The 27,263-nt window shown below is 39.4% G+C and overlaps 1 protein-coding gene across 1 annotated transcript in view; it reads left to right on the top strand.

Annotated features, from left to right (window-relative positions):
• zmat4a (zinc finger, matrin-type 4a) overlaps nt 1-27,263 on the top strand; it is a 165,518-nt gene that overhangs the window by 97,946 nt on the left and 40,309 nt on the right. The window contains exon 5 of the mRNA XM_042488865.2: nt 18,567-18,788. Within this exon, the coding sequence (XP_042344799.2) occupies nt 18,567-18,788 (222 nt within the window). The remainder of the gene's footprint in view (nt 1-18,566; nt 18,789-27,263) is intronic.

The following is a 27,263-nucleotide window of genomic DNA, read 5'->3' as shown; positions in this document are numbered from 1 at the left end:
TTCCAGTCATTCCAGACAGGTACTTCTGCCTGAAATGGGCATATCTCTTCCTTTTCCTGAGACTGGTGCTGAGTACCTACAGTACTTAGTGGAAATGATTTTGTGAGCTGGCTGCGCTGTGGGCTGAATTACTGTTGTGTGCTCTTAAACAATAGTTTTAGATTTGGCAATGTTGAATTGTTGGTTGATTGGTCTGTCCACCACTATTGTCCAAATATTAATAGCTCAATGAGTAATACATGTGGTATTTTCCACAGAGTGTACATGTGGCAGTACCTGGTTTTTGTTGTTCTTTTATATGCCTGTGTGTCCCTTTGTATCATTTGGTGTTCACTCTCTAAATTCTGAGTTTTTTGCCGGTCTGTGAACTCAGCACAGTTGGAGCTCTCCATGAGTTGTCTTTATTTTCCATAGAGGCAGTTTTTGAATCACTGGGTGCATAATTGATCTGCTGATCCATTCAGAACTGATTAGATCAGATGAGAGGAGTAGCTGTTTGTGAGTGATTGCAAACTTTTAGACCAAGCAAAATGAACACTTAAAGTCTCATTTTGAACAGCCTGATGTTCTACTGCTCCACTTGTGCCAAGAGTACACCCTGGGTTCCGACAGTGCTGTGCTATAAATATTTGAAGGGTATAAATATTCCAGTAGTGCTCTTAATGTGTGTCCAGTGTTCAGCTCCAAAAAAAGAAAATCTGTATGTCGTGGCAGATGTTTTCATTGGGGCAGGCTGCCACAAATAAATGGATGTGTGGGAGCTCTAGACGTTGGTGATCCCATGACCCCATGTCACCATGTGGTTGACATTTTTCATTTTCCTAGTGAAATTCTCCTCAACTGTTGCATGGATTGCCATGAAAGGTGATACGGGCATTCATGGTGCCCAGAGGATGAGTCTGGCGATTGCCTGACTTTTCATCTTGCACTATCAGCAGGTCAGGTTGCCAACTATCATGTGCAACATCTCAATATTATACTAGATGGACACAAAGATTTGTACAGACTAGTGATGCATGGATCAGCTATCAACCGCCTCCCACGACCCAACAGTTTTATTTTCTCCGTTTTAGACAGCTGCATCTGTATGGACATTCTCACCCTCTACCAATCCCTGGTGGTCATGTCACTGTAGCAAATATCACGGGACATTTAAGCATTTTAACTTGACAGCTGTGAATTCATTCTAAGGTATAATGTTGTATGGTGCATCAAATGGTAACACTTTTGCTTTAAACTGTACATGGTCCCTTAAACGCGTTACGCTGCTGTTCTTCGTGCATAAAAGCATCTCTCTTAATTTTTAGGGACAATTAGAACTTAGTAACAGCAGCCCAGAGGCTGGTGTGGTTGGCTGCTGTTTTTTCCTGAGTCTGTGTGTGTCTATCCGTGTGTTACTTAGATTTAATCACCAACTGTTCTTTACCTTTGGGTGACTGAAGTCTGCGGCTGTTGTAATCCGCTGACAGCTGCTCACCTTGAATCTACTCACAAATTGGCAGTTGCGTGAGAATAATGAGTGAAGGTCACCCCGGGAAACTGAATGAGAAACATGGTAAACATTGTATTTTCAGACTCTTCTGGAGCCCAACACCTGAGTCCACAGCGAGCAGTGTGGATGTGAATAGATCAGCCTTGAGCTTTGTTTGTTTACTGTGGTTTGTTGGTGCTCCAGTTGACCGAGTCATTTATATGCACTCCACAGTTTTGTGTTTTACTTTGTGCTCAGCACTACTTTTTCTTTTAATTTGTCGAAAGTTTTCTGTTGACTGATAAGGTGGTGCGTTTTTATAGTGGTATTATCTGTCGTCTCCCATCGCTGGACTGTTCTGAATTTATCCTGCATTAGTACTGCCTCAGCCTCTGCACTCTTTTTTTCCCTCTAAAGTGGTGGAATTGAATCAGTAGATGGGCGCACAAAGCTCTTGTCTTTGAGTTAATGTTTGTTGGACAGATCCTTGAAATCTCTGGCTGAAAAAAAAGAAAGAATAGAATAATTCCTTTCACTTCCACAGCATAAGAAGAGCTCTTAACCACAGAATGTAAAATGACTTGTGAGGTCTACAGAGCTACTTGAGGCAGTATTTGCATTTTCACAGCAAGAGTGAAACTGGCTTCTGTTGTACACCTGGGTCCAGTATTTCAAAATCATCTCAGGGGATTATATGGGTTGAATCAAACTAAATTCTGATGTGACATAAATATTGAGTATTAAAAAGTAGATCCAAAGATTTCTGATCCTGAAGATTTGGATTTAGAATTGGCAATCCAATCCTAACCTCTCTGGACTAAATGTATTTGGATATTTTGAAATTTAAGACAGAAATCTGGATTAACTTGATACCAAAATGTGGGATCATTTGGATCCCAATACAGACGCTGATTTCATGTAGACTGATTCGTAGCCCTGCCTTCATGTCTCCAGATATTGTTACTACGGCTGCGTGATATGGCCTAAAAATAGTGACACACAGTTGACAAACATTGTAACACTTAGTTTTTGTTGCAGTTACAGTCACAGTTAAGTTTAGACACCAAAACTATTTGGTAAGGTTCAGAAAATAAATAATGTTGTGGGTTAAAATAAGTACTCTAGGGCAGGTTTTCTTCTAACCCTCAAATTGTGCAAATTGAAGAAACACCTTAATTTTGTAAAATCTCCCATTTATCACAAAAAAAGTTTTTACGCTTGCATGAGGGGGTATTTCAGGCAATTAAAAAAAAGCCATATTTCGCAAAACTGCAATGGAAAAACTTTTTAAGCTTTTCTAGCTCACATGATGCTATGGCTATGTGCTTGTTGGCAGGAACTGGCTCCCTCATGATGCAGCATGCGCTGCAAGAGCTGTTATTGCATCACATAACTCTTCAAAAGTTAAGTGGATCATTTAGGAGTTTTGAATCCACAATTCCTCTGTGAATTCCTGGACTATCACCTCCCAGAAATCCCTCATACTTGGCTGCTCCCATGTATAAGGGGCTTGCCTTTCCATTATCGTATAACACACCAACGTCACCTTTGATTGGAATAATGACAGCTAGTGTGATGGCTGCAATAGAAATAAAGCTGCTAATTTTCATAGCATCCATCGCCATTCTTCTTTGAATGTTATCATGAGAGGATAAGTCGCATAACTTCGCGAGAGAAGTCGTATAGCATCACTGAATGGAAACGCTGTCATTTCGTAGCTGTGTTGATCGACATTTAGAAAATATTTTTTAAGTTTTTCACAAATCTGCAATGAAAACTTGAGCCTAATGAGATGATTTTGATCCTTGACTGAGAAAAGGGAGATTTCAATATCAAGATCGTTATGATTAAGATTATACATTTTTCAAATCCCGGCCCAGCAGTGAAAGAAATGACAATAAGAGCTTCAGTTTTGATCTGAATTACCCAGAAATCTTGTGCAGCTCTGTGCTCTGTGTTACCTCTGTAGGCTGCACAATTTTCATGACCCCAAGTGCTGTTGCACCTTCCTGCTGCTTCTCCTTCCTTTGCTGCATTCAGAGCATGTTATCCACCTGCAGGCTCTGCTCTTTTTTATTCCGGGGGCTTGCATTGATCTCTCTGTGCTCTTGTTTTGGCTGGTTGAAATATTTTTGTTGTTAGGGAATGATCGAAACAGAGCCTCGCGCCAACTGAGGTTTTTTTATTTATTCTCAATACAGCATCCCAATGCAATTCATTGTTAAACTACTGAAGGGCAAACACATTTGCACATTATCCCAATAAATACTAATCTGCACTTTATTTTCTTCTTTCCCTTGTGTATTAACCCTTTCAACCCCGAGTATATTGGCTTGATTTCTTTTAAAAACATGGGAAGAAGGCAATAAGCAATAAAAAGAAGAAATTACCCAAAAATTAGCAAGAAAAATACTTGAAAAGTATTTTTTTTAAAGAATAAAAGAAAAAGAATATGAAAAACAAACAAAGAAAGTACCAAAAAAAGTAACATAACTTTAAATGTTTAATTATAATAATCAATAGCTCTTTTTTTTCCTTTTTTTTAAGTTTTAGTTTTAATATCAATTTTTCCCCGTAGCCTTGCCCTTTTCCCCCAGACATTTTCTATAGCTTTAAAAAAAAAATCAATTTGTAAATTTACTTATTTCTTGCAATTTTTGGAACAATTCACACCTTTTTCCCCCTTTTTTTTTTTTTTTTTTTTTAAAGAAATCACACTAATTTGCTCAGCGTTCAAATGTTTAAAATAGCATTCTACTAAAAGTAGAAGCAAGAAGCATTTTTATCGAGAAATTTTTCTGTGTGCGGAAACTTTAGGTCTCTGTCAGAGAAGTTTTTTTTATTATTTTTGGCATGACTCAGTTCGGCAGCTTAATAAGCTATACAACTGCAGCCCCCCTGAAAAGAGCAAAACACTTGTGATTACAGAAACACTATGAAAAGTATTTAAAAGCTAAACTAATACAATAAAATTCAAATGATGGTTATTGGTTTAAAGATTGAACGATGTTTCGAGGTGAACATATGCATGAGTATGAATTGGTTCGATAGTTGAAAATGTTCAAAGATTGGCAGAATGTTCAGAAATAAAGAAATGATTTTAGAACGTCTCTCGCCAGATGCAGCACCAGCTATTTGAAAGCACTCAGGGCAAGTGTTTTCCTCCAAGCTGATGACCAAAGGTACATCTAATTATTGTGAAAGATACTTTGGCTTTATGTTTGGAGAACTTTAGAACAATTTTGTTTTCTTTTTAACAACTCTGATTGCAGTCGGATGATGATGTAGAGCTCACGCTGCGCCATTTTGCCATTTGCTCTCTTTGCAACATGTCAGTGACAGACACAGCCATTAAGAATGCCATCTGTGGCCAATGGTTCAGAACAGAGGCAGCTCCATTCCAGCTGAAAGAGAGGCTGACACAGCCATCAATCGCATTGACACCCAGCAAACTACTGGGACACTGAGGATCCTCCTCCCCTTCTGACAGACACATTAGGAAAAGCAGTCCTACTATCGACTGCAGCTGCTAATGTCCAGATTTTGATTGTTTTGCCAAAATCAATCCACTTTAAATGGAAATTTCTTTATTTTTGAGCCTGAAGCCTTCTCCCAACTTTATGTATTTTAGTGACGAATGGAGACAACAATTTTTGAAATCGGTCCACTACTGCAGACAGTGGCGCCCAGCAAGACACAATTGCTGTCTCCCCTGGCGATTGCATTTAGGCTTCAAAAATCTATAAACTGGTGTTCATTAATGCAGATTATCTTGCTGAACAAAATGTGTGATTATCATCAACATTTGTTTGCCAAAGAGCTTGTTTCCTGCAATAGTTTAAAAATCCAATGGAAAAATCCCATAGGCTTTTTAATAAGGGAATAAGGGCAAAGCTAACATGTTGGCGAAAGAAGAAAGTATAGTAAGTAAAGTAAGGCTATTGTGTTAGTCCAACTAAAACTTTACTTTTAAAATACATGTAAACATGTCCAACTAAAATTGTAGTAAGTCAAATTTCTCAGAGTCTGATTAACATGCCTAGATCCTGTTATTTGAAAGTGAAATACTTTTTCATGTTCACACCTAGTCTCCGCGCCTGGCTTTTACGCAGACATCCAACAGCACAAATTCGTACAAGAAATCTTGGGGGAAAAAAACAGGAAGAAGGGAAGAAACCTGAACAAGACAAAGGTAAAAAGTAAAGGGTAGAGTACATATGAAATGAACAGTGTAAAAATGTATCCATGTTACCGTTCAACATGCAACCTGTTTGCTTCTTGTTAACTTTTTGGGTGTGTGATGTAATAAGTCGAAAGGCGGCATATGGCTACCTACCATGGCAGAGTTGGACATACTTCCATCAATAAATTGACTCTCCCACGGTGCTTGTGTACTGGGACAAGGACAGTCGTCCACAGAAATGACCTAATCGAGCTATAACCGCAGCTCAACTTAACTGTGCATGTAACTGCACTGAGTGTCATAACTGATAATAGAAAAAGGAATCAGCCTGGCATGGTTTTTCTCAGCGCAGCCAGAAGTGGTACTGGAGAAAGGGTAATAGATACGAAAATGCAGGAAAATAGAGCCCAGTGGAGTTTCAGTTCATATTTGACCATTTTTATCACAAAAAAACTCTAAAAACATGAAATTGGGTTTAAAACAGCATGGGGCACTACACATCACCATTAATATTCATAGATGTGATGAAATACAAATCAGACTCACATGTAAGCCGTGAACACAAATCCGTTTTATTTTGCTCCTTCTCACTATCACTGCATACATTAAGTTATACGTATCAGAAGATTCCTGAAGGAAAGAAAAGATGGAGCAGGCCAATAAAAAGGTTGAGTCTGCTGCTGTTGTTGTCCAAACGGCCCATATTCCAGCTGAAATAAAGGAACTGCAGCCTTGGACTGAGCTTGTTTTATCCTCTGAAACAGTCATTTAAAGCACCTCCATTGTAGAGGCACCCAGATCTGTCACAAATAGAAAATGTCAGGAAGATAAATCCAGGGCACCGGGAGGCCCGGGCTATTGATTTCTACATAAGTAACGTCAGCAGACTGGCCGCGTTCCTCTGTTGATCCGCCTGCCTCTCGGGACCCGCTGTTGTTCCAGCCTGCTGTCAGCCGGTATTCAGTTGCAAAATCTCGAGCTTGCCAAGCATTTAGTTTTCCTTATTCACCTCCCAAAACACCAAAGATCCATGCAGGTGCTGCTGCTGGAGAAAGCCTCGATAAACACTGATGAGAATATACAGCGTCTCTGTTGTCTTGGGAGTGCCTCGTAAACTCAATGTTTTTTTCCCCCTCTTTGAACAGCAGTGTACATCATCCCTTTGGGTCCCTAACCCCTCAATTCAAAACCTGCGATAAACATTTCGAAAATGCACTGTCATCAATTTGAAATCATGGTTTTGAAAAGCCCTGCGTAAGTGCTTGTTCTGGATTTCCAATGAACTTTTTGAACATGCAAGAATTTCATCTGACAGCTGAAATGAATGTTTAATGTTTTTCCCACTGGCTGTATCCTCAGTATTACTCTCTATAGGATATAGGATAATACCAAATAACCCGTCTTTGCTCTTTAACTCCGGCACTGTTGTGTTGATTTGAATATTTTCACTGACCCATATAGCTCATGCTCATCTGCATGCATTCTTAGTTGAAGTGCTTGTGTTGCAATGAGTTGCAATTCCCATTCAGTTTCTATTTTGGCGCTCAGGCAGGCTGAGCAAATGTTAATTTGTTATTAGTATTTTTACATAATCACAGCCACATGTATTTTCATATTCTTCCACACGGTTCCTCTCAGCACTGTTTCCACAGTCTGGCTGCTTTCCAATCGTCTGGGCCGTGAGCGCACTCGCTGCCATGAATGTCACTTCCTTTAACATCTGCAGCTTAATGTGGGGATGTATTTTTCACTGCGCTGATTTACGGGGAAGTGATTTGGAGAAATCTGGAGCTAAAATGTTCATATGGTAACATGGCTGTGGCTTTCTTCCTTCACACAGAACTGATGACTAAATGTTTCGATCTGTTCGCAGTGAAACAGCTGTAAAAATGTATGAACCAATGTATATAAACATTAAAGGCCCCCAGTATATTTTCAATTGGGCCCTTGTGGTTCCCTGCTATTCAGTCTTTCTAATGGGCTGCCTCAGTATTCTGATCATTGTACATGTACACTGTGGGGATTTTACTGACATTCTGATGCAGTGCAGCAGCGCTGAGATTCTCATGAAGTTGGAGCAAACTAAAAATTTGTGCTGTACAATATTATTAGCGGGCAGGTTTCAATTTACCCTCAAATTGCTAAAAATTGAAATAGCAAATATAAAATATGGAAACACATCAATTTTGAACAAACTGAAGCAAAAATCTGCATGCACATCCAATCTCAGCAGGTGCTCAACCAAAAACGAAGTGAAAAATAAAAAGGCATAAACATGGCTCGCACACTGCAGGGCTCCAGTTATCACTAATTTAGTGCACCAAAGTGACGTTTCAAGCACAACTGCTCTTCATCAGCATTCGTAAGATGCTGTCTCAGTGTTAATCTAGTCTGATGAAAAGCGGTTGTGCACAAAACATCACATCTGCAATGGAAACATTTTTTTGCTTCTATTGGTCACATAATGTACAACAAAGAATGTCAGTACGAACTGGCTCCCTCGGGCATGATGCAGCAGGCGCTACAAGAGCTGTTATTGCATCTCACAACTCTTCAAAAGTTGAGCAGAACATGTGAAGGTTTTGAATCCACAATGCCTGGCCATGGCCATGGCCGCTCCTATGTATAAGGAGCTTGTCTTTTCATCATCACTCACATAACACACCTACGTGTCCTTCAATTGGAAATATTGACAGCTCCTGCAGTGGCTGCGATAGAAATAAACCTGCTGATGTTTTGAACATCCATCGCCATGCTTCTTGGAAAGTTATTGCGAGAGGAGAATGAGTATAATATCACTCAGTGGAAGCGCAGCCATTGTGTTTTATTGACATTTTGAAAATGTTTGTGCAAATCTGTAACAGAAGTCCACCTAATGTCAGACTAACAAACATTTTCTTATTTGTAGTTTAATTTTAAAGTGGCATTACTTTTAGTTAAGACTGCTTTATGACTTGTTTAGGACTTGAAACAGGTTTGTGGACTTGGACTTGTTTTGAAACTTATCAGTCTTGACTTGGGACTTGAATGCAAAGACTTACAGTAAGACTTTCGTAAATCTCAAGACAATGACTTGGTCCCACCTTTGCTTCATGTATATTAGATAAAGTGTTGCAGTGCAGTGTATACATCAGTAGGTTTAGTAAACACTATCTAAATTGGAAAAAACCAAACTTTAATATAACAGCCAAAGTAAATATCCCCCAAAATCTTGCTTGTCCTTTTTCAAACTTTACAGATTGTAAAGGACAAATATTCTGCAATTGAGCTTCAGCTGGTTGCAGATGGTTATAAATCTCAGGGATGGAGATGTTTTGTTTGTTTGGCCTGCAACAGCTTGAAAAGATTCCTCCTCAGAGACAAAGTGAGAATATGAGAAAATGTTTTGTTTTCTGTCTCGTACAGGCTGGGTCTGTAGGCAGACCAGAGGGTTGTGAGTAGAAAGCCCAATAGGGCAAAGCATTGTAGGAAGAGATAACTGCATGGATTCGGAGGACTTTGATGCACTCTCCTCACAGAGGCTGAATCTCCTCAGATTTATAATGTTGTTTACGCTAAATAGGTCTACTTTTTACTGCTCCTCTGTCTGCATACAAATGCCATGCAAGGACGGGATTTAGCTTAAACTCGATGCTCTGAATCAGTGCAGGTGAAATGTTGTAGCCTAGAAATAAAGTGTTGTGTCCGTTAGGCAGATGGAAACATCTTTCTTTCCGCCTTTCAGGGGATGAAGGGAATGTGTCTACTTCCCCCTACTGTAGATTAGATTTTTAATGGATTTTTAATTCAGTTTTAATAATGAGCAAAATCTTCACTCAAAATCACTGTAAAGCACAGGACACAGCAAACGAAAGGGCTGAATGAATAAATATGAATGAGTTTTAAATTGACAGCTGACAAAACCAGCATAGCCAATGTCCAATAACCGATATCTACATAGAACAGCAGACCAGTGTTTGCTGCAGAGCTGCTTTTGCATCAAAAACTCCTATTTATTTGAACTTCTCTTCAATAAAGCCCCAACAAATGCTGCTCTATGGTTTATGGAATGCATTTGCATTAAAATTGCATTGTGAAAATAAGGCTGTTTATGTAAAGCTGCCTATTGATATGTAAGTTTTTCATCTAACAAGAGTGGAACGCATCTCCCTGGAGACAAACTGTAAGTGAATATGAGTTATTACTGCCACAGAACATATCTGAATCAGAATCACTTTAAATTCCAACTAATATAAAGAGCTTCTGTGTAGATACAGATGTAACTTCTGTATGTGGTGCAATACAGCCTTCAGATTGAAACAGCTCAGCGGATACAGGAGTTTCCAGTGTTCAGAGCCATTAATGAAACCTGTGTCAGTCTCTTCTGTGTGGGGTTGAGCACCCACTGATAACCCATAAATAGTTGTTGTAGCAGAATTTATGGCGTGGGCAGTGTTAGAGTGTGATGCGTCACAGTCTGTCACTGGCTAAGATCACATTACAGGACTTAAAGCTCAATTTCGTGTTTTTCCCCAGATCCGATCTTTCCGCCTCAACTGATGGCATTCATGTTTAAAGTGACTCATGTGACAGTTTCAGTTTCAGCTGATCTTTGCCCCGAAACACCACACATGCAACCAATAATGTCACACAAATATGCATTGGAACAACCACAAAAATGTCTTATTTGCGAGACGGGGATTTGGGGAAAAATAAATAAAACTGAAAAAGTTAATCTGTTGAATTATTGGCTGCGAAGGTCAAATAAAAACTTGTCATATAAGGAGGATGAAGGTGAGAAGACAAGGCATAGCAAAATCCAGTACTAGCCAGTTGGTAGTAGTCAGGCCAATCCTTCGCCATAACGGAAGGTCGCATGATGACATTTTGCATAATAATTAGCCATGTGCTTCTGTTTAAGAGAGTACCGTTAGAGAAATGGCCCTTCAGAACATTGTATGTATGCAGCGGTGTAATGGTAGTTGATGAGGTGTGTGTACTAGATTCAAAGTTCAAGAAACTTTATTGTCTATCACATAGTGGCAGAAAAATACCTTCGTTTGAGAGCTCAAAGTACCTGGGGTGCTCTGAAACATTTAGCTGAAGGGAGTGGCTGAAACTACTGGGTAGATGGGTGGTTTAAAAGGGAGGAAGTACTCTTCTGTTTATACCATTTTTTTTGAGATATGTTGGTATACTGTAAACAGCCAGAAAAAAAGGTAGCAATACCTTTAAACCTTCTACCTTCCACTTTACCTCTGGGTACTTCAGGATGAGGGTCTGTTGCTCAAATGGGCCCTTGGTACAGTGGGATTGTTTTTGGACTATTCAGGATTTGGATTTTTTGTCAGAACAATGTGCAGTCCCAAGGAAGGGTTTGGCCACAGCAACCTTTTATAGTTTGATCGGACCGCTCTGACATTGACAGTGAGTGATCTGCCTTGATGCTCTGAAGTAGCCTATGACAATAAAAAGATATTGGATGTCTTGGAAAAACAGACATGAATTCCAATAGGACCATTTTTACAACAGTCACATGGCCGGCGTGTAAACAAGATTATACATTATTTAATAATGCTTTTTCATCCACATCGGACATGACTGTCAACTTATTATGCAATGAGGATAATAGTGTGCACGAGTGTAGTTAAGTGAAATGATGTGGGGCAAAGATAATGTTAGCAGGGTTTTTAAATAGTATTAGGTTATATGTGTGGATATGGTATACCTAAATACACTCACATTTTAGACGCATCTGTGCTGTAACATAGGAACGTTTACTTATGGAAATGTCACAAAACTTGCACTGAGAATTGTAGGCACCTAGCTGGCAAGAAAATATGTCAACATCTGTGGTGTTATGGTAACTTGGACATAATTAGAGGAATGTCTGACACGGACACATTTTACTGTTCACCTGTTCAAATCTAGAGTCGGAACTTTTGTTCCCATCATGTTGGTAGACAAGTAATGATATTTTCATTACAAAGATCGCAGATATGTCTCAAGTATTATTATTGAGACCAAAAATGATGCACAGCGATCGCTCCCTCATAATGTTTCAACAGACACCATCAAATGAATCAGATCAGCGAGGCAAAACATTTAAAATGCTTTTTTCCTGCTTTGTCGGCCTGTTCTCTGAGGCCACGCTTACAACACATCTGTCTCTATCACCAGTTGATTTAGCCACCAGTTAATCTTGCATACCAGAGACTGGATATGCATCAGATTTAGGACCACATATTGGAATGCTGGAATTGGAAGAGAAGAAAATAATCAGACCTTTGTTGCAAGAGATCAAAAATAATTAATATAATACATATATCTATATATATAAAATAGATTAATGGACCAGTCCAGTGGAATGCATTACCTGCCACACTGTCGAAGGTGCAATGTCCTTCTGGCTTTTCCTTTCTAGCTTCTGTATGCTGTTATCCAAAACCTGCAATCTGTCACTTGTTTCCTGTCTGTCTTAAACTTCAGCCGGATCTTTTGGACTTTGCCTTCTTGGATTTGTTTGCCTGTTTGCACAGCCTCTTCAGTTTTGACCCTAACCTGCTTCATGACTCCTGTACCTGCCTGCCTGTAAGCCAATATACAGTTTACACCTTTACCTTGGCAACACATTATTGAATTTACCCTGTCAGCCTGCTTTAATATGATACTTGAAATTTACTTTTAAATGCAAGATGTCTTCTGGCCTTATGTGTGCCATCTGGAAAAAGATACAAAGGTATCTGCTGCAGAACCACCAGACTACAGAGCAGCTTCTTTCCCCAGGCTGTGAGACTCCTCAACTCCTCCTTTGACGCCAAAAGATGTAGCAGGATTTAGGATCACCTTTAAATCTCATTTCTTCTTAAAGTACGTTTAAGAAAAATGACAATAAGTTACCTTGTACCTTATATATATATACATATATATATATATATATATATATATACACAGTATATTTTACACATTACCCTACCACAATAATCGATGCTATGTATAAAAAATGTCATTGTATGAGCCAAGAATTTTTTAATCAGCTTATTCAACCGCTGCTGTTTGAGTCACAGGAAAAACAAATTTGGGGGCAGAAACAGCATTAATAAGCAGTGATCGGACACTAAATAACACCCACGTTTGGAGGCTGAAATACCGCTGGAAATTCAGCTATGGGTCACTGAAAAACTTCTACACTTGGGGGCAGAAATGCCACTGGAAGCGCAGCAATAAGTTGTTAAACAAGACCCATGTTTGTTGAGAGAAACACAGTAGTAATGCAGGAAAGGTCAGGAAAAAAGACTATTGAAATGCAGCTGCATATAATTTCTATAGAAATTCAAAAGATGTAGCCTATAAAACCGTTGGCTACTCACTGGGGATAATGTTGGTTAGCTGCTTAGATCACACGTATGTAAACTTTTATTCAGAGTGGACATGCTACACACATAATTAGCTTGGTAAGATTCTCTATAATTTAATCATTCAGTACATTTTATTGATTTCATGAGCACCAGAGAAGAAGTAATACTGTCAGAGTAAACAAGAGATACCCAATAAAAGAGGTTTAATGAAACAATTTGATTGCATTTGCATCTTTGCTGAGCAGCAGTTTTATGAGAAAGGAATAAAAAGCCTGTCCCCTATAGACGCCTGTCCACTGTTGAGTTCAGTGGTTTAAGCAAATGATAGCCTGGGCTATTAAATTAAGTTTTAGCGTACCTGCTACTACTACTACTAGTGATAAAATTTAACTTCAAAAGTCCTATTGCAAAATTGGGTTACTTTCAACTACAGCTGACACTGTAGAGGTGTAGAAATGCTGCATTGTGAGTCTGTGTGCGAGATTGCTTCAATCTCTCCTCCTTTTTACAATCTGAACCAACAGGCACATCCCTTCAAACTGACATCTGGTCATACAGCAGAAAGCCTATCAGGCCAATAAACTGCTGCAGAGTGTGTGTGTGTGTGTGTGTGTGTGTGTGTGTGTCCTCTGACTAACCAGCTACAAGGCTGCCATTATGAAATGTGGCATGTGTACTGTCTCCTTGACTTGATGATGATAAATCAAGACCATCAGGCTCGGATGATTCATACCCTGGTGTACTGATGATTCTCCCCAAAAAATGTTCTTCTCAGACATCAATGTCAAAAAAAATTGTAAGGCTTCAGGGAAAAGCTTACAGTCCTCTCCGAGTGGTTTTTTAGTGTGTTCTCGGTGCTTAGCGCTGTGTGTCCAAAGCTCATGAATTCAGAAAAATAAGGCGCGTCTTTTATCTTGCTGACGCTTAAACCTATAATATAGAGAAGCGAGGGCCTTTTCACCGAGTTTAAAGTGTCCTTTACGCAGCAGGTGCCCCTCCGAGTCGACGCCATCTGCCTCTCGGCTATGGCAATGAGCCCCGCCTTCTGAACTGAGCTGAACCCAATATCAAAGCACAGAGGGGTGTTAAACAGTACGGCTCTAATGATGCACTAAATGGCAGAAAAAAGGTTGCATTCCTTTATGCGCCTGCTGGGTTATCTATGAGACTGGAGAGCCGTGGTGCAATAACACAGCCTGATATGAATGAGGAGTCTGTCACCTCGGATTGAACGTAAATACTTTTGGTAAAACCGGTGGGCTGCTAGACAGACGGCCGGGACACTGTGCTGTAAGAGCAGTAAGAATATTAAATCAGTGTGATTACACTTCGCTGGAGGAAGAAAACTGTACGGAGAGGTCGTGCTGATGATGATAAATGATTTTTGCTCAGTGCCTTTAATTCCGGAGTATTTGCAGAAATTATTCAGTTTCTTGTCTTTGCCTCTCATTTTCTCTTCACTCTCAACTTTTTGGCATTTTTAACACAAGATATTTCACCAATAGATCCTCAAAAAAAATCAACATTTTTCTTACAAATATTGTATCTCAAAGATTTATTCCAGTCTAGGACGGTCCTGTACACACAGAAGTTACAGACTGGTGGGTGAACAAAGTTCAGGACATGACTTTGGACACTCTGCCCCCCTTTTTGTAAATTAAATTGAATATAAAGGTACCAATTAAAAAAAAAGTGATAGCTGTATTCTAAAGTGATAGGTTTCTGATACTCACTTTCAGCTTGCTAAAAAAATTCCTTGATCACAATATCGCTTTTATTTTTTTGCAAAGTGCTATTGAAAAAGTTGACATTGCAGTGATGATAAAAAGCAATATTCTGTGCCGCTGGAGTTTCTAGGTTAGGTGGTTTTCTAATATGGGTCAACTCTGAGGGCCCCTGTGTCCTGAATGGTTGGTATTTCTGATGAAACAAATTATCTTCCACTCTCTTAGGTTACAGCCCAATAAAATCTGACCCCATTTTTTTAATTTTTTAATTTTTAAAATCTGAGTCAGAATCATACCTTTTTTGGGGGTGTGACTGTGTTTTTCTTTACTCATGGATGGTGGATTATCTTTACTCATTACTTGGTCGGTGCTACATGTACCCAAGACTGAGTACCAAGCTACCAAGATTGACCCAAATTTACCGGTATTTTCTTTTTTCTTTTTTGTTTCTTCCCTACCGTCCAGAGGTCCTGAGGTGGATTTTATTGCTCTTTATTTGTTGCCTGACTTCCTCTTTGCTCCTGGTATATTTCCTTGACCATCAGAGGTCACCGCTCAAGAAATATATAAATAAGTCATATTTTCTGCTTGTAAGAACAACTTAGGTGGTATCTTGGAGAACAGCCTTGATTTGTGAATTGAAGTCACTACTAAATTTTTTAGTTTTAGTGGCGATATTAGTAATTAGCAACCTTCTGTCGGAAAGCTAGATTTGGCAATAGTAATAATATTAATTGTTATTATTAGTACTAGTAGTAGTAGTAGTGATAGGAGTAGCACTATTATGATGATGTTAATCAGAACTGTAATTGTGATTACAATTATAATGACAACAGCGCTATGGCTTCTACTATTAATAATGATAGTAATATTTATCTTTTAAATTATTATTTTTTTTATTTTTAATTACTCCCTAGTATCCCATTTTTATTACTTATTTTTCATTATTATTATTATTATTGGTGTTGCTGTTACTTTCTCTTCTCTTTTAATTTCTTTTTAATTTCTCTGTAATTATATTAATTTAAGTGAAAGTTACCGCAAAATATTAACAATTGTCATTTGGTTTGCTTTGTTTATATATCTTTATACCTATATCTATAAATCTTGTCAAGTTCTGTGCGTCACCTTGTTTTCTTTGACACAGAAAACAGAAAGCACAGCGTGAAGTTAAGTTGTTATTTGGGGAATCAGTAACTACCTCTTTGTCATCTCCACCAACAGTAAATATTTCACCTTCTTTGAGTTTCTCACAGCCTTTAAATTCTCTCTTTTACATTCTGTCATGCCTCTCTCTGCTCCACGAGGTAATTGCCTGAATGTTATTGTCGAAACCAAGAGCTGTGCTTTCAGGTTCTGTCTCATATGCCAGAGGTGTCCAAGCAGCTTTGATTTGGAATCGCACTTAATTCTCTGTATATGTCAAGTTACCAACTGTAGTTTTCTCACTGACTGGCAAAATAGCAGCTGGGTGGCCTGCTGTGTGTGCGGCTGCTTCATTCTGAAGCTTAGTGGGTAGGCTGGATATATAATGGCTGGTATGACTCCTTGGATTTAGTTGTTGAAGTGTACTGAATACTCTCAAAGCTGCTTCCCTTTGAGCAAGGCATTAAATCCAAACAGCTCCGAGGTTCCTGTTTTGCATCCGACCTCTGGTCTCTTTGAAAAGGGCGCTGCGGGGATTAAATTAAGTCTGACAGTTTACATTGGCCTATTAGCTGGAGAGGTCAACCTATAAGCACAAAGTCACAGATTCAGATCGTACATAATAGAGGGTTGGTGTGGATGAGAGCATCAGCCAAGTGCTGAATGTAAAGTACAATGCAAATGTAAAGTGTGCTGTGCCTGTGGCTCGGCTCCCTGAAGGCTGAGCTCGCAGTTTAAACAGGGCGCAGCGTGCTGACAGTGTATGGTTTCTCGCTCCTATGTGGTTCATTAGAGTTGCCACTTTGGTATGTTGACTGGTGTAATGGAACGTAATGGGACAACACTTAAATGTTGACTTAGGGTGAACCGAGCATTGGAGGGTTAAAGCTGAATAAGCTGATAGTGTCGTTTTGTGTCGGGGTTGGGGGGCGCTCAGTGCGCCGCAGCACTGGTTCAGGGTTAATGCCGTCATCCATGCATGAAGGCACAAGTGGTCAGCCACGAGGAGAGCAGGCTCTTTAATCCGTTTGCCAAGTAGAATTTAGGTTTTCCTCTTCAGGCATTTAATGGAGATAACAGCCTGTTATTCAGGGGGCTGCAGTGGCAGGGGCCGCACTCGCTGTTACATTGCCGCTGATCAGTGCTCATTAAAGCCTGCACATTGTTCTCTGTCTGCTGGCTACAAATCTCCACTTTAAGAAGTCAACTTTTGTTTTAGGCTGTGTTGGCATGCCATTAGTAGTCTGCATTCTCGTTAAGTTTTTTAAAGAAATATGTTTTAAGGCAGCATTCAGTAAAACTATTTTTATCAAGCCTAGTAGCTAGAAGAAAATGGTGCAACATGTATGCGATCTCTGTAGATGAAGACCCTGCTCCCTTTATTACATTCCATTTCTGCCAGTGTATCCCCTTAAGTCCGACACACTGAAACTTGAAGCATGGACAGTGTAAGGGTGGCCACCTTCCTCAGTTTCCACTGTGAGCACTTTGGCCAAAATAATATTTGTTATATTATATTTACATTGCAAGAATTTTACATTCTATTAACTGTGAAACAGCCAACTGCAATTCTAAGAGTGAAATAACTCTAATAGGGTGCAAGATGGCAAAGGGTAGCAGAATGTTATAATAGCTAATTAGCATTGGTTATCAAAGTATAATTCACATTAAAAACAAGATAAATTTGAAGGGATGACCCAAACAGATCCGTAGGATCATTATCATGGCCATTCTGGATATATTTCAATGGATCGGTGTTGGCTATCATCAAGCACATTCAAATCAGACCTTTTCTTTTTTTTTAATTGTTTATTTTACTGAAATTGAACCGTGTTTTATCCATCCGGGGAGGCTGTGATTCAGGAGCTAAATCAGGTTGTCCCCTGCTTGGAAAACTGTGGTTTGATTTGTGGCTCCTGCGTTGGGAGTGTTGAAGTATTCATGGACAAGATACTGACCCCCAAATTGTGCCATCAGTCTGTAATTTGTAAATTATTTAATTAAGAAGGAACAATATACATTAATCCACATTAAATGTACCAGAGTTAGCTTGGGAGCTAATGTCCATCGGTACTCTCTTGCCTGATGTTAAAAGACATCCTAAAATATATATTTTTTTAAAAAACCCGTAATAAACAGCATTAGAATTAAAAGACACAAAATATAGTTGATTGTGTGCAAGTTAAGAATATACAACACAATTTGACAAGATGAGTGAATAAAATCCTAATAGCAGCTGATGATGCAGGTACAGTGTGATGAAAAGTCATTTTAAAATGAGGTATAACTAGCCTAGCATCAGTGCTGATATTGCTGGTTCTTAAAAAAAACATTTCTTAATATTACACTTAATACTAAGAAAGCACGCTAATGTTATCTGTCTGGTAGCCTCGGCCACCACTGTGTGAATGTGTGTGAGCGTGGCATGCAGTGTAAAAGCACTTTGAGTGGTCGGAAGACAGGAAAGGCGCCATAAAATGTAAGTCCATTTCCAATTCACCATCTCACCCTTTGAGTGTTGCAGCGCCGCTCTCCTTAATCACAGCCCAGCTCTACTGTGAGCATTTAGTGGAAATTAGAGTTTGTGAATGTGAAAAATTATTTGGTGACGTTGATGATTTACTCTGTTCTGACTCACTGAGGCAGATGTCACCCTTTGAACCCTTAAAAGCCCTCACTTCTGTGTTTTATTTTTCCTTCAGAGGCGTCCCCCAGTCCTGTAAAGAGCTCCCCAGAAACGTCTCCCATGACCTCCCCGCGACAGCGCCGAGACTCGGACCGCTACTGCCAGCTATGCAATGCCTGGTTCAACAACCCCGGCATGGCTCAGCAACATTATGATGGCAAAAAGCACAAGAAGAACGCTGCCAGAGCAGACCTGCTGGAGCAGCTGGGAAAAACCCTGGACATGGGAGAGATGAAAGGTAAGGAGCATTGCTGAAGTCATGAAATATTTTTTTTTATATTCGACATGTTTTGATGAAAACATTTCTGAAGAGTGAGTAGTTAGTACAGTTAGTAAACAGCTCTCTACTTAGACAGCTAGCAGACACAGAGGGTCATTTGGAGTTATGGTTTTGGCCACCTGATGTATAGCAACATCTTTCCTTGTTCGTCTTTCTTTGGTCTCCTCCACTTACTCAGAAATATCCGTCTCTCTTGATGATAATACTCAGCTACTGTATGTTTACCAGCTCATTGCTAACTTTGTCTGGCTGTTTGGTGCTTAGCAGGTAGTGTGCAGGGAGCTTTTTTTAAAACTGAAAGTAGCTGGAAATGTGGTTAATTAAAGCATTGAGACTGAACCACAACTGTAAAATCGGGGGTTGTAAAATCAAAACAAAGAGCTGAAAGACCCTAAAACACTCTGTAGAGCTGAGGGGAGTTGGTGATTATTCTCTGTGGTTTCTTTACAACCAGTCTCCTTTTACATGATACGTTGGTCATTGGTCAGCCTCTGGAAATGTTGTTTGAAATTGTGAGAATGCACATATCATGTCAAAGTTTAGTTTTTTCATTAAGTATCTACAAAAAACTGTGTGACAACAAATGTTCCAAACTATTAGAAAACTGAGTTGAAAAAAGCTTGTTTTGAGGATAACAGCATTTATCCAGACTGTGTGGTCGTGGCACATCGCCTTTTGATTGACACCTTCTTGGATCCCACCTTTGTCAACTGTCTCTCATCTCCATGACGACCATGGAGCAAAGCAGAGTCTGCGTGGTACAGCCCTATCTGTTCCAGCCCTCTGACTCTGGCTGCGTTCATAAATCCAATCTGACGCTCTGCACTAAAATGAGAGAGCTGCTGTTTGAAGCCATGGACTGCTCTGTTTTTCTATGGATAAACAAATGGTTTCACTTTGTTCAGTGCTTTGCTGCTCCTTCTCCCCACACACAGTGTCCAGAGTCGCTCTGACACTCCCGGTGTGCTCCAGTATTCAGTGAGTGTTTCTGAATGTACCCTTTTGATGGGAGTGTTGAGGGATTTCAGTTTGGCATATTAAATAAGTATCAACTGACTTCTGACTTTAAATTTTTGATTGGCTTTATCCATATGACGTGTCTGGGTCGTGGATAACCACGGAAAAATCAACCGACTGAAAATTTAGAATGTCAATATTTCAAATTTAGATTGAGTCTAATGTCTGATCAGTTGATGCTCTTTGTTATGCATGTCAGACCCTAAATTACATATTAAAATGAAATGTTTTGGTGATTTGGGTTCCCAGAGGCTTTGAAGTTATGGTAAAACCTTTACTATCTGCTACTCTGCCTCAGTCACGGTCAGAGGACAGGTAGAATGTTTAACCCTCTGAAACCTGGATCACCATCATTTTTTTCATGCTGCATTCAGACACGTCTTATAATCTATATGACCTCTCAAAAATTGAGCTAACTGGTTTGATTTTTTTTCAAAAACACAGGAAAAAAGGCAATGTCCAACTTGGCAAGAAATGTCCCCACAACTCAGAAAAATTGTCCCTAATAAAAGGGGAAGGATTTTAAGAAAATAATCCAAAATATAGGGAAAAATGTCCAGTTTAAAAGTGTTTTTTTAATACTTTTAAAACTTGTTTATTTATAATTACATTTTTTTTTAATGCAATTTCTTGCCAGTTTTGGGCCATTTTTTTCAAGTAGCGTCTTACCTTCCCCCAGTGTTTTTGAAAGGAATCAAAATGATTTGATTCCTTTGATGTTTGAAAGGGTTAAGTGGTCATTGCTGATGCTGATCACTTGCCAAATAATGTTGATTAGTGACAGAAAGAGCAGCGTTACATTTGGAAAGACCTCTGATCATGTGTTAGTCCTCTACTGGCAGCCCTTTTGACTCGAGCTGTCAGTTTGACTCCTTGAGTCCACCAGCATGTCACAAGCTGTTAATTTTACAGAGGAGGCGGAGAGAACGTTCTTGCTTATCCTCTCCCAGTCACAATATGTCAATAACAATTACGCAATATTATTCCAGCCGGTGGAGGGCTGGCTGCCAGACGAGCAGAGGGAGCCCAGAGGTGTTATAAAGGGTATTGGCGCGTGACCGCAGCAAATGGGATAAAACAAGTCCTCACAGCTGATTGGACACGGACCCCTAACGGCGGGCCTGATTGGTTCTTTATGCCTGTAGGTGTGCTGTGTCTGGTTGAGGGCAAATCGAATCGTTGCAGTCTGTTCGGCTTTGTCATGCTGCCTTGAGATTTTGGGTACGTGATGTCTGTTTCAAGTACAGTAAGTTTGGCCCATGGCTGGGCAGCGTCATTACTCAGCATTATAGTTCAATAATTATTCTTCTCAGTTTATACAATAAAACAAAGCAAATGATAATGTCTATAACTAAATGTTGGCACAGTTTAAATCCCATTCCAACAGAGTTCCAACCCAGTTGCACCATGTCTTTGAATAACACATTAGATAAATCAGTATCAGTAAGGTATACCTGCTTTAATACGGATACCCTTTACATATCCGCACATACAGTATGTATACAAAGTGCCACAATTTCCACTGGGACCATTAAAGGTTACAAAGCTTTTATTCTGATTCAGAATCGATGTGAATTGGAATAAAAGCACACACACCCACACACACACACACACACACACACACACACACACAAACACACACACCTGCGCGCGCACGCATGTGTGTATCTTTCTGCAGCTAATCTTGTAAACTACTGGACCAGTCAGCCTAATATTCTGTGTGCACATTATGACTATGCACAGGGACCTTTTGTGGTTGTGGTGATTCATAATTGTTGAAAAACCTGTTTTGATGACAGTTTTATACCGTCATTGACAGCTGAATCCTCACTCCTCTTAAACAGCTGGTAGGGGCAGCTTGTGTTTTTTGTTTGTTTGGTTTTTCGTCTTGGCACAAATAATCAAGCAAGGCTGCATTTTTGCCTTTGTTCTGGCTCAAAAACTGACATCTCATTTGAACCGGAGCATCTGCATACTTATTCCATGTCCGATATGTTATGATCTACTAAAGTCAGGCACAATACGAAATGAAATCTCAACTGTTTCTCTTTTTTACAGCAATCTTGAGTATAAAGCATGGAGGGCCAATCCCACTGTTGTAGACTTGTGTTGTAGACTTCCAGATTTTGTTTGTTGGTCATTTTTCTAGATATTTGTATCTTAACCAGGAGTAAGTAAGTAGTTAAATGTTTTTTGGTCTGTTTTGACCAAGGCAAGTTACACTAATTTAAATAGCAATTTTCGAGCACAGGCAATTCAAGGCAATTAATCATCATTATTGTTGTTCATCCCTGCTTTGTTGTGCTGTAGCCAGCAGACAAGGTCGATACTTTTAAAAGTCCAGTGATGAATGACATGGATCATTTGTGGCTGTATTTAAGTTATTAAAAATACATTAATTGTCATAATCATATCATATCTTCTGGGAAACACTGTGGCACATCTGTTGGAAATAGAAGAATTGTTGAATTGAAAGTCCGCCTGTAGAGATCTGTACCTTAACGAGTGTACTATTCTGCAATAGGTCATCAAGAGTTTAACACTCAAAATGCAGTGGATGTGCTTTTTCAGAGCTGGATGTAGTTCAATCACACAGGACTGACAATAAAAGGGAGCAAAATAGTCCTAGGCGGCATCAGAGTATTACGTAGTATTTAGAAATTCCTGAAGATGTTTTTCAATAACGTCATAAATACAGGCTCTTCTCTTTCTATTAGACTCATTGTATGTAGTGCACAGCAGCTGAGCTGAAAGACACCACAACACCTAGTGGTGAGGGGAGAAGTTACAGGACTGCAACAGCTGGTGGTCAGCAGGCAGAGAGAGACCATGTTTTTTTTATATCTAACTTGGTGAATTAAGGATTTATTTGGACCAAACTGGAGCTGGTGATTTTTGGAACAGTGGACTTACTAACTAAATTACTAGCAAGAATAACCAAGATGGTTTAGGTGAGTTTTATCTCATCTCAGTCCAGTTTTAATGAAGTGTTTTTTATAATGAGTTAATGAGGCAATTAAGCCTTGTCAGCCTTCCGTGACCGAGATAGTAAATAACAAAAGGTGTGAATTTAATAAGAAAGATAGATATTACTTTTTCACAACATTTTGTAGGCTTCTATCGTGTATTTATTAGTCTGAAAAGCTGCAGCTGAGTATTGATCTTCAAAATGAGTAGAGACAGAGGTGGTGATGCTGGAAACATCACTGTGAATTGTTTGAATATAGTTAATTAAAAACACTAAGCATTTCTTGTGGAGTGAGCACTTTCCTGCAAGTTATAGTTCTACATAAAATGCCCTTCCACCAATCATCTCATACTGAAAGTCATCCCTGTCTTTGGCTTCACTTCTTTTGCACAACTCCTGTTTTGCATTGTGTGTTAGGAGGAGACGGATGCGCCAGCATCAACACAGTCATTATGGAGAGGCTGCGAATGTCAGCGTGCTAGCTGCACTATTCAGCACTTGGGCTAATGAGCGTTTCTTTCTGGCGATTATCAATTATTAATGAAGTGGCAAATCATCCTATCAGGCAAAACCAGCACTGCGAGCCTGTGGAGACGGGAATGGGACCACAGCAGGCGTAGCAGGCAGCCACGCAGCTGGGACAGAGAGGGGAGGCAGAGGATGCTGCTGCTGCACGGCTTCTGCTTAGCTCTTCTCTGTATTTCCGCTTTTCATCTTTCTCCACATCTTTTTTTGCCAGTATCATCTTTTCTCTTTTCCTGTCCCCTGCTTGCCATTCCCTCCGCCTGACCTCCAGCGCAGTCCACTTCTCACCGTGCTGAGAAAATGTGCAGTCTGACTCCAAAGATGTGATGAAATATTCAGCAGCTCCCATAAAAGAGGACGTCTGCATATTGTTGTTGTGTATACAGCACTGTGCAGCTATGGGACATTGAGGGCAAAGAAATGAGAGAGGAAAAGATAGAGAGAGTGTAAAGGCCTGGGCAGGCCATTAGGACTCCACTGTACCTGTGTTTGAATTGTAGAGAAGAGGACTCTTCAGGGGTCAAACGCACCTGCCACCCAGCCAGCTCTTAGTCCTGACTCCCTCATGATAGAAAAAAAACTTTAAAAGGAGGTCTTTAAAAGTTTCATGGCTATCTGTATATACAGAAAGGCTTGCAGTAGTACAGTATATTCACCAAAGTGTAATGGAAAATATGGCCTTACTTTTGCAGCACACTGTAAAATTGATGGTAGTGCTCACCTTTACTCTTTCAAATGGCTTTAAGTCATTTTGATTTTGCTTTTGCATTCGTGGCATGCTCCATCAGAATCGTGTACGACCCTTCATCGATCGATGTGGGTTTTTGTCGGACTGTTCTCATGCAGTGTTTGTACAATTTTCTAGGAAAGGTAATGCACTAAAATTTGTACATATCCTGGGGCGCCCAGTAGCTCACCTGGTAGAGCAGGTGCCCCATGCACAGAGGCTATGCTGCCGGCTGTCAACATTGCCATGACAACAGTGTCAAACAGGGAAACGATTACATTTAAGGCTAAATCTCAGGCCAGGATTGCTGTAACAGTCTCCAGATAGACTATATTCCACAAAACTAACAAATTTTTGATAAGTATAAAACTTTTTTTTAAGTAGGAAATGTACACTTTGAGAATGTCTGCTGTATGCTAACTTCATTTGTCAAATGGACCTCAGTTCTTCCCACACAAACAATATTTTCTCATATTTCTGCTCTGTGCTGTTGGGTGTGCTTGTTTTCGTTACCTTTTAGGCTACAAAATCAGTGTACCCTTGCTTTTCTGTGCATTTTTCACCCCAGTACATCTACCAGTTTGAAAGGTTAGTTGGCCCTGTCATATATCTTTGTGGCCACCACAAACGACTACAAACTTCGACGGCCTTTTTTTTTCTTAATCATTTCCTGCTGACATTCATCATGCACTGTGACATATTGTGCTTAATATTTGGAAAGATGATATCATTAGAAAGCTTAGAATCCCCTCTTTTCAACGGTGTATTAAACTCATAATACGTTTCAGGATCAATGCAACTGAGAATGACAGAGCAAGTCACATTTTACTTCCAATAACTCTTCATTTGCAAAAGGGTCCAACACTCAGTTGGATCCAGAGTCTGATTTCTTAAATCGGAAGCTCATTCAGAGTGAATAGTGTGGAGATGAGATGTTTCATTAACTGTAACAGTTAAGGACTGTAATGTTTGCAGAATTGTAAATGGGATGGAAAATGAATTTGCGGTTGATAGTCCATTAAGGCACCAATGTGGAGAGATTGTGTAAGCACTTTTCCATGGTTATCACCACAGTCGATTTAAAAGAGATGATGGTGTCCTGCCCCCTAAAATAATTTGATTTAATTTTCCTGAAATTAAGATAAATAAGGGAATTTTACCTTGGAATCGTCTTGTTTTAAAGATATTTTAAACTTATTTTTGAGCTTTTACTTCAGCAGTGTTTCTCATTAGCGATGCATCGATCCAACTTTTTCTCTCCTCATACTAATTCCTCAACTCAGAGTTTCTAAGGAGAACCAATCCAATATCAGTGCTCTCTTCTTACCACATTTCTGTAAATCTGTAAGCGTCACCGTTTGGAACTTATTGGATTTATTTTAATGTGAGGTAACACAAGGCACTCAGAGGTCCGTCGTCACTGACTGAAAAACTAAATTTGATAATAACATTAATGAAATAGTGTTTTATGTGAATAGCTTTTAATGGCAGAGACCTGATGCACTTAATTGCCAATATCGAGTTAATACCATCCAGCATATCCGATAAGTCCTTTTTCTTACACCGGTGAGTATTTTAAAACAGATGATGTCATCCAAATGACCGAGCATGTCTGTCATACAGTCTACAGAATGTAAACACATGAAGTCTGGTGATGCATAATTATTAGTTGACAGCTGCAAGTAGGGAAATGATGAACAATTAACAAATTTTTAGCAATTTTACTTGTCAGGATTTTTTTAATGCAAACCTTATATGTAATGTCATACTTAATGTAGCTTGTAAGCCTTGTTGCTCTAAACCCATCACAACTACTGTCTCTCAGTAAGGGGGGTTTGTGACCCAGCCATCATGTTGGAGACTGGCAAGCCCAAAAAAAAAAAAATTATCATGTTACTGCTAAAGGGTACTAAAGGGCACTAAAATTTGAAACAGAATATTGATCCATATTTGATCAGCACTGCCTGTTCTTCTTTTAGAGTACAGGGTCACATTAGGCAAATATGACAAAAGCTATTTTTATAAAAGTTACCCAATGTAGTTTTAATGAGGAGAATGTTGTACAATCCCTATGTAAGATATATAAGGCATATGACAGTTTTTGGACATTTTTTGGAGAAGGCACATGTCTAAAATTGTGTCCCAAATGTTTGTTACTGCACTGAAAAGGCTTGGGTTGACTTTAGCTTGTAAGTTTAACTTTAGTAAAATATATTTTTTACTGTGGAACATCTGTTTTTTAATCCTGAACAGCTGTTTAAAAACAACTGCTGTATGGGCTCTAGTCCGGGTTGGACAGATATTATGTTGCTTCATTAAGGCAGGGGGTGGTAGGGGTCTGATAGAGCTGTGATTGACAGCATTTTAAGGAGACAAAGATCAAACAAATCTGCCCCATGAGAGTTGGAGATTTGTATCAGATGGAGACCCTCAGTTGACTGAGATTGCTTCAAGTTGAGCAGTTGGGTTTTTTTTTTTTGTTTCTTTCTCTGCAGAGTGAGTGCTCTTGACTTAATTGCTACTCTTTGGTATCTGGGAGCCGCAGATATGCTGCAGCGGCACAGAGGAGGAGAGACCTTCTGCTTAGAAGTGGTGAATTTAAAGCTCACAGCAACTTAATGCGAAACTGTTCTGGCTTTTGTTTGATATCTTGTGTTGGCAAAAAATGTTGTTGCATATTTACAACCCATCAACAATTTGTCCAATATTTGTATTTAACTGTCAAATCTGAGTCAATGGGTATAGTTATGAGTCAGCCCTAGATTTCTTCATATCTGCAAAATTTGTCAACACAGAAAATAAAAAAAATATGTAAAGTCAACATATTCAATCTAAATTAACTCATAAAACCCTCATTTAAGTATGTGCCTATACAGATGAATAAATCATAGTTTGAGTTCATAATGAATACCAAATCTGTCTTTTAAGTATCAAACATTTATCTCCTTTAAGGTATAAAGGTAAAATAATGAGTCTAATTCTGACTCGGGCCTGGGTAATGAGGGCACCTGGTGACTGCAGTTATCTTAAAGTAGAGGACTACAAAGCAATGATTGCTACTTAATTCTCTTTATTGCACAGGGATATAATGGAAGTCCTATAAGAGGCTGAAACATCAGACGTGGGCTCTTTTATCTTCCTACATTCTGTCTCTAGGCTGCAGCTAAATGAAACAGGACCTGCAGCCTGTGCATCT

This window comes from Plectropomus leopardus, chromosome 4, assembly GCF_026936395.1.
Source record: "Plectropomus leopardus strain MGB_pleo_1.0 chromosome 4, ASM2693639v1, whole genome shotgun sequence".
In the NCBI taxonomy this organism is placed as follows: domain Eukaryota; kingdom Metazoa; phylum Chordata; class Actinopteri; order Perciformes; family Serranidae; genus Plectropomus; species Plectropomus leopardus.
The sequence above is the reverse complement of the archived record's forward strand: the minus strand, read 5'-3'. Positions and strand labels throughout refer to the sequence as shown.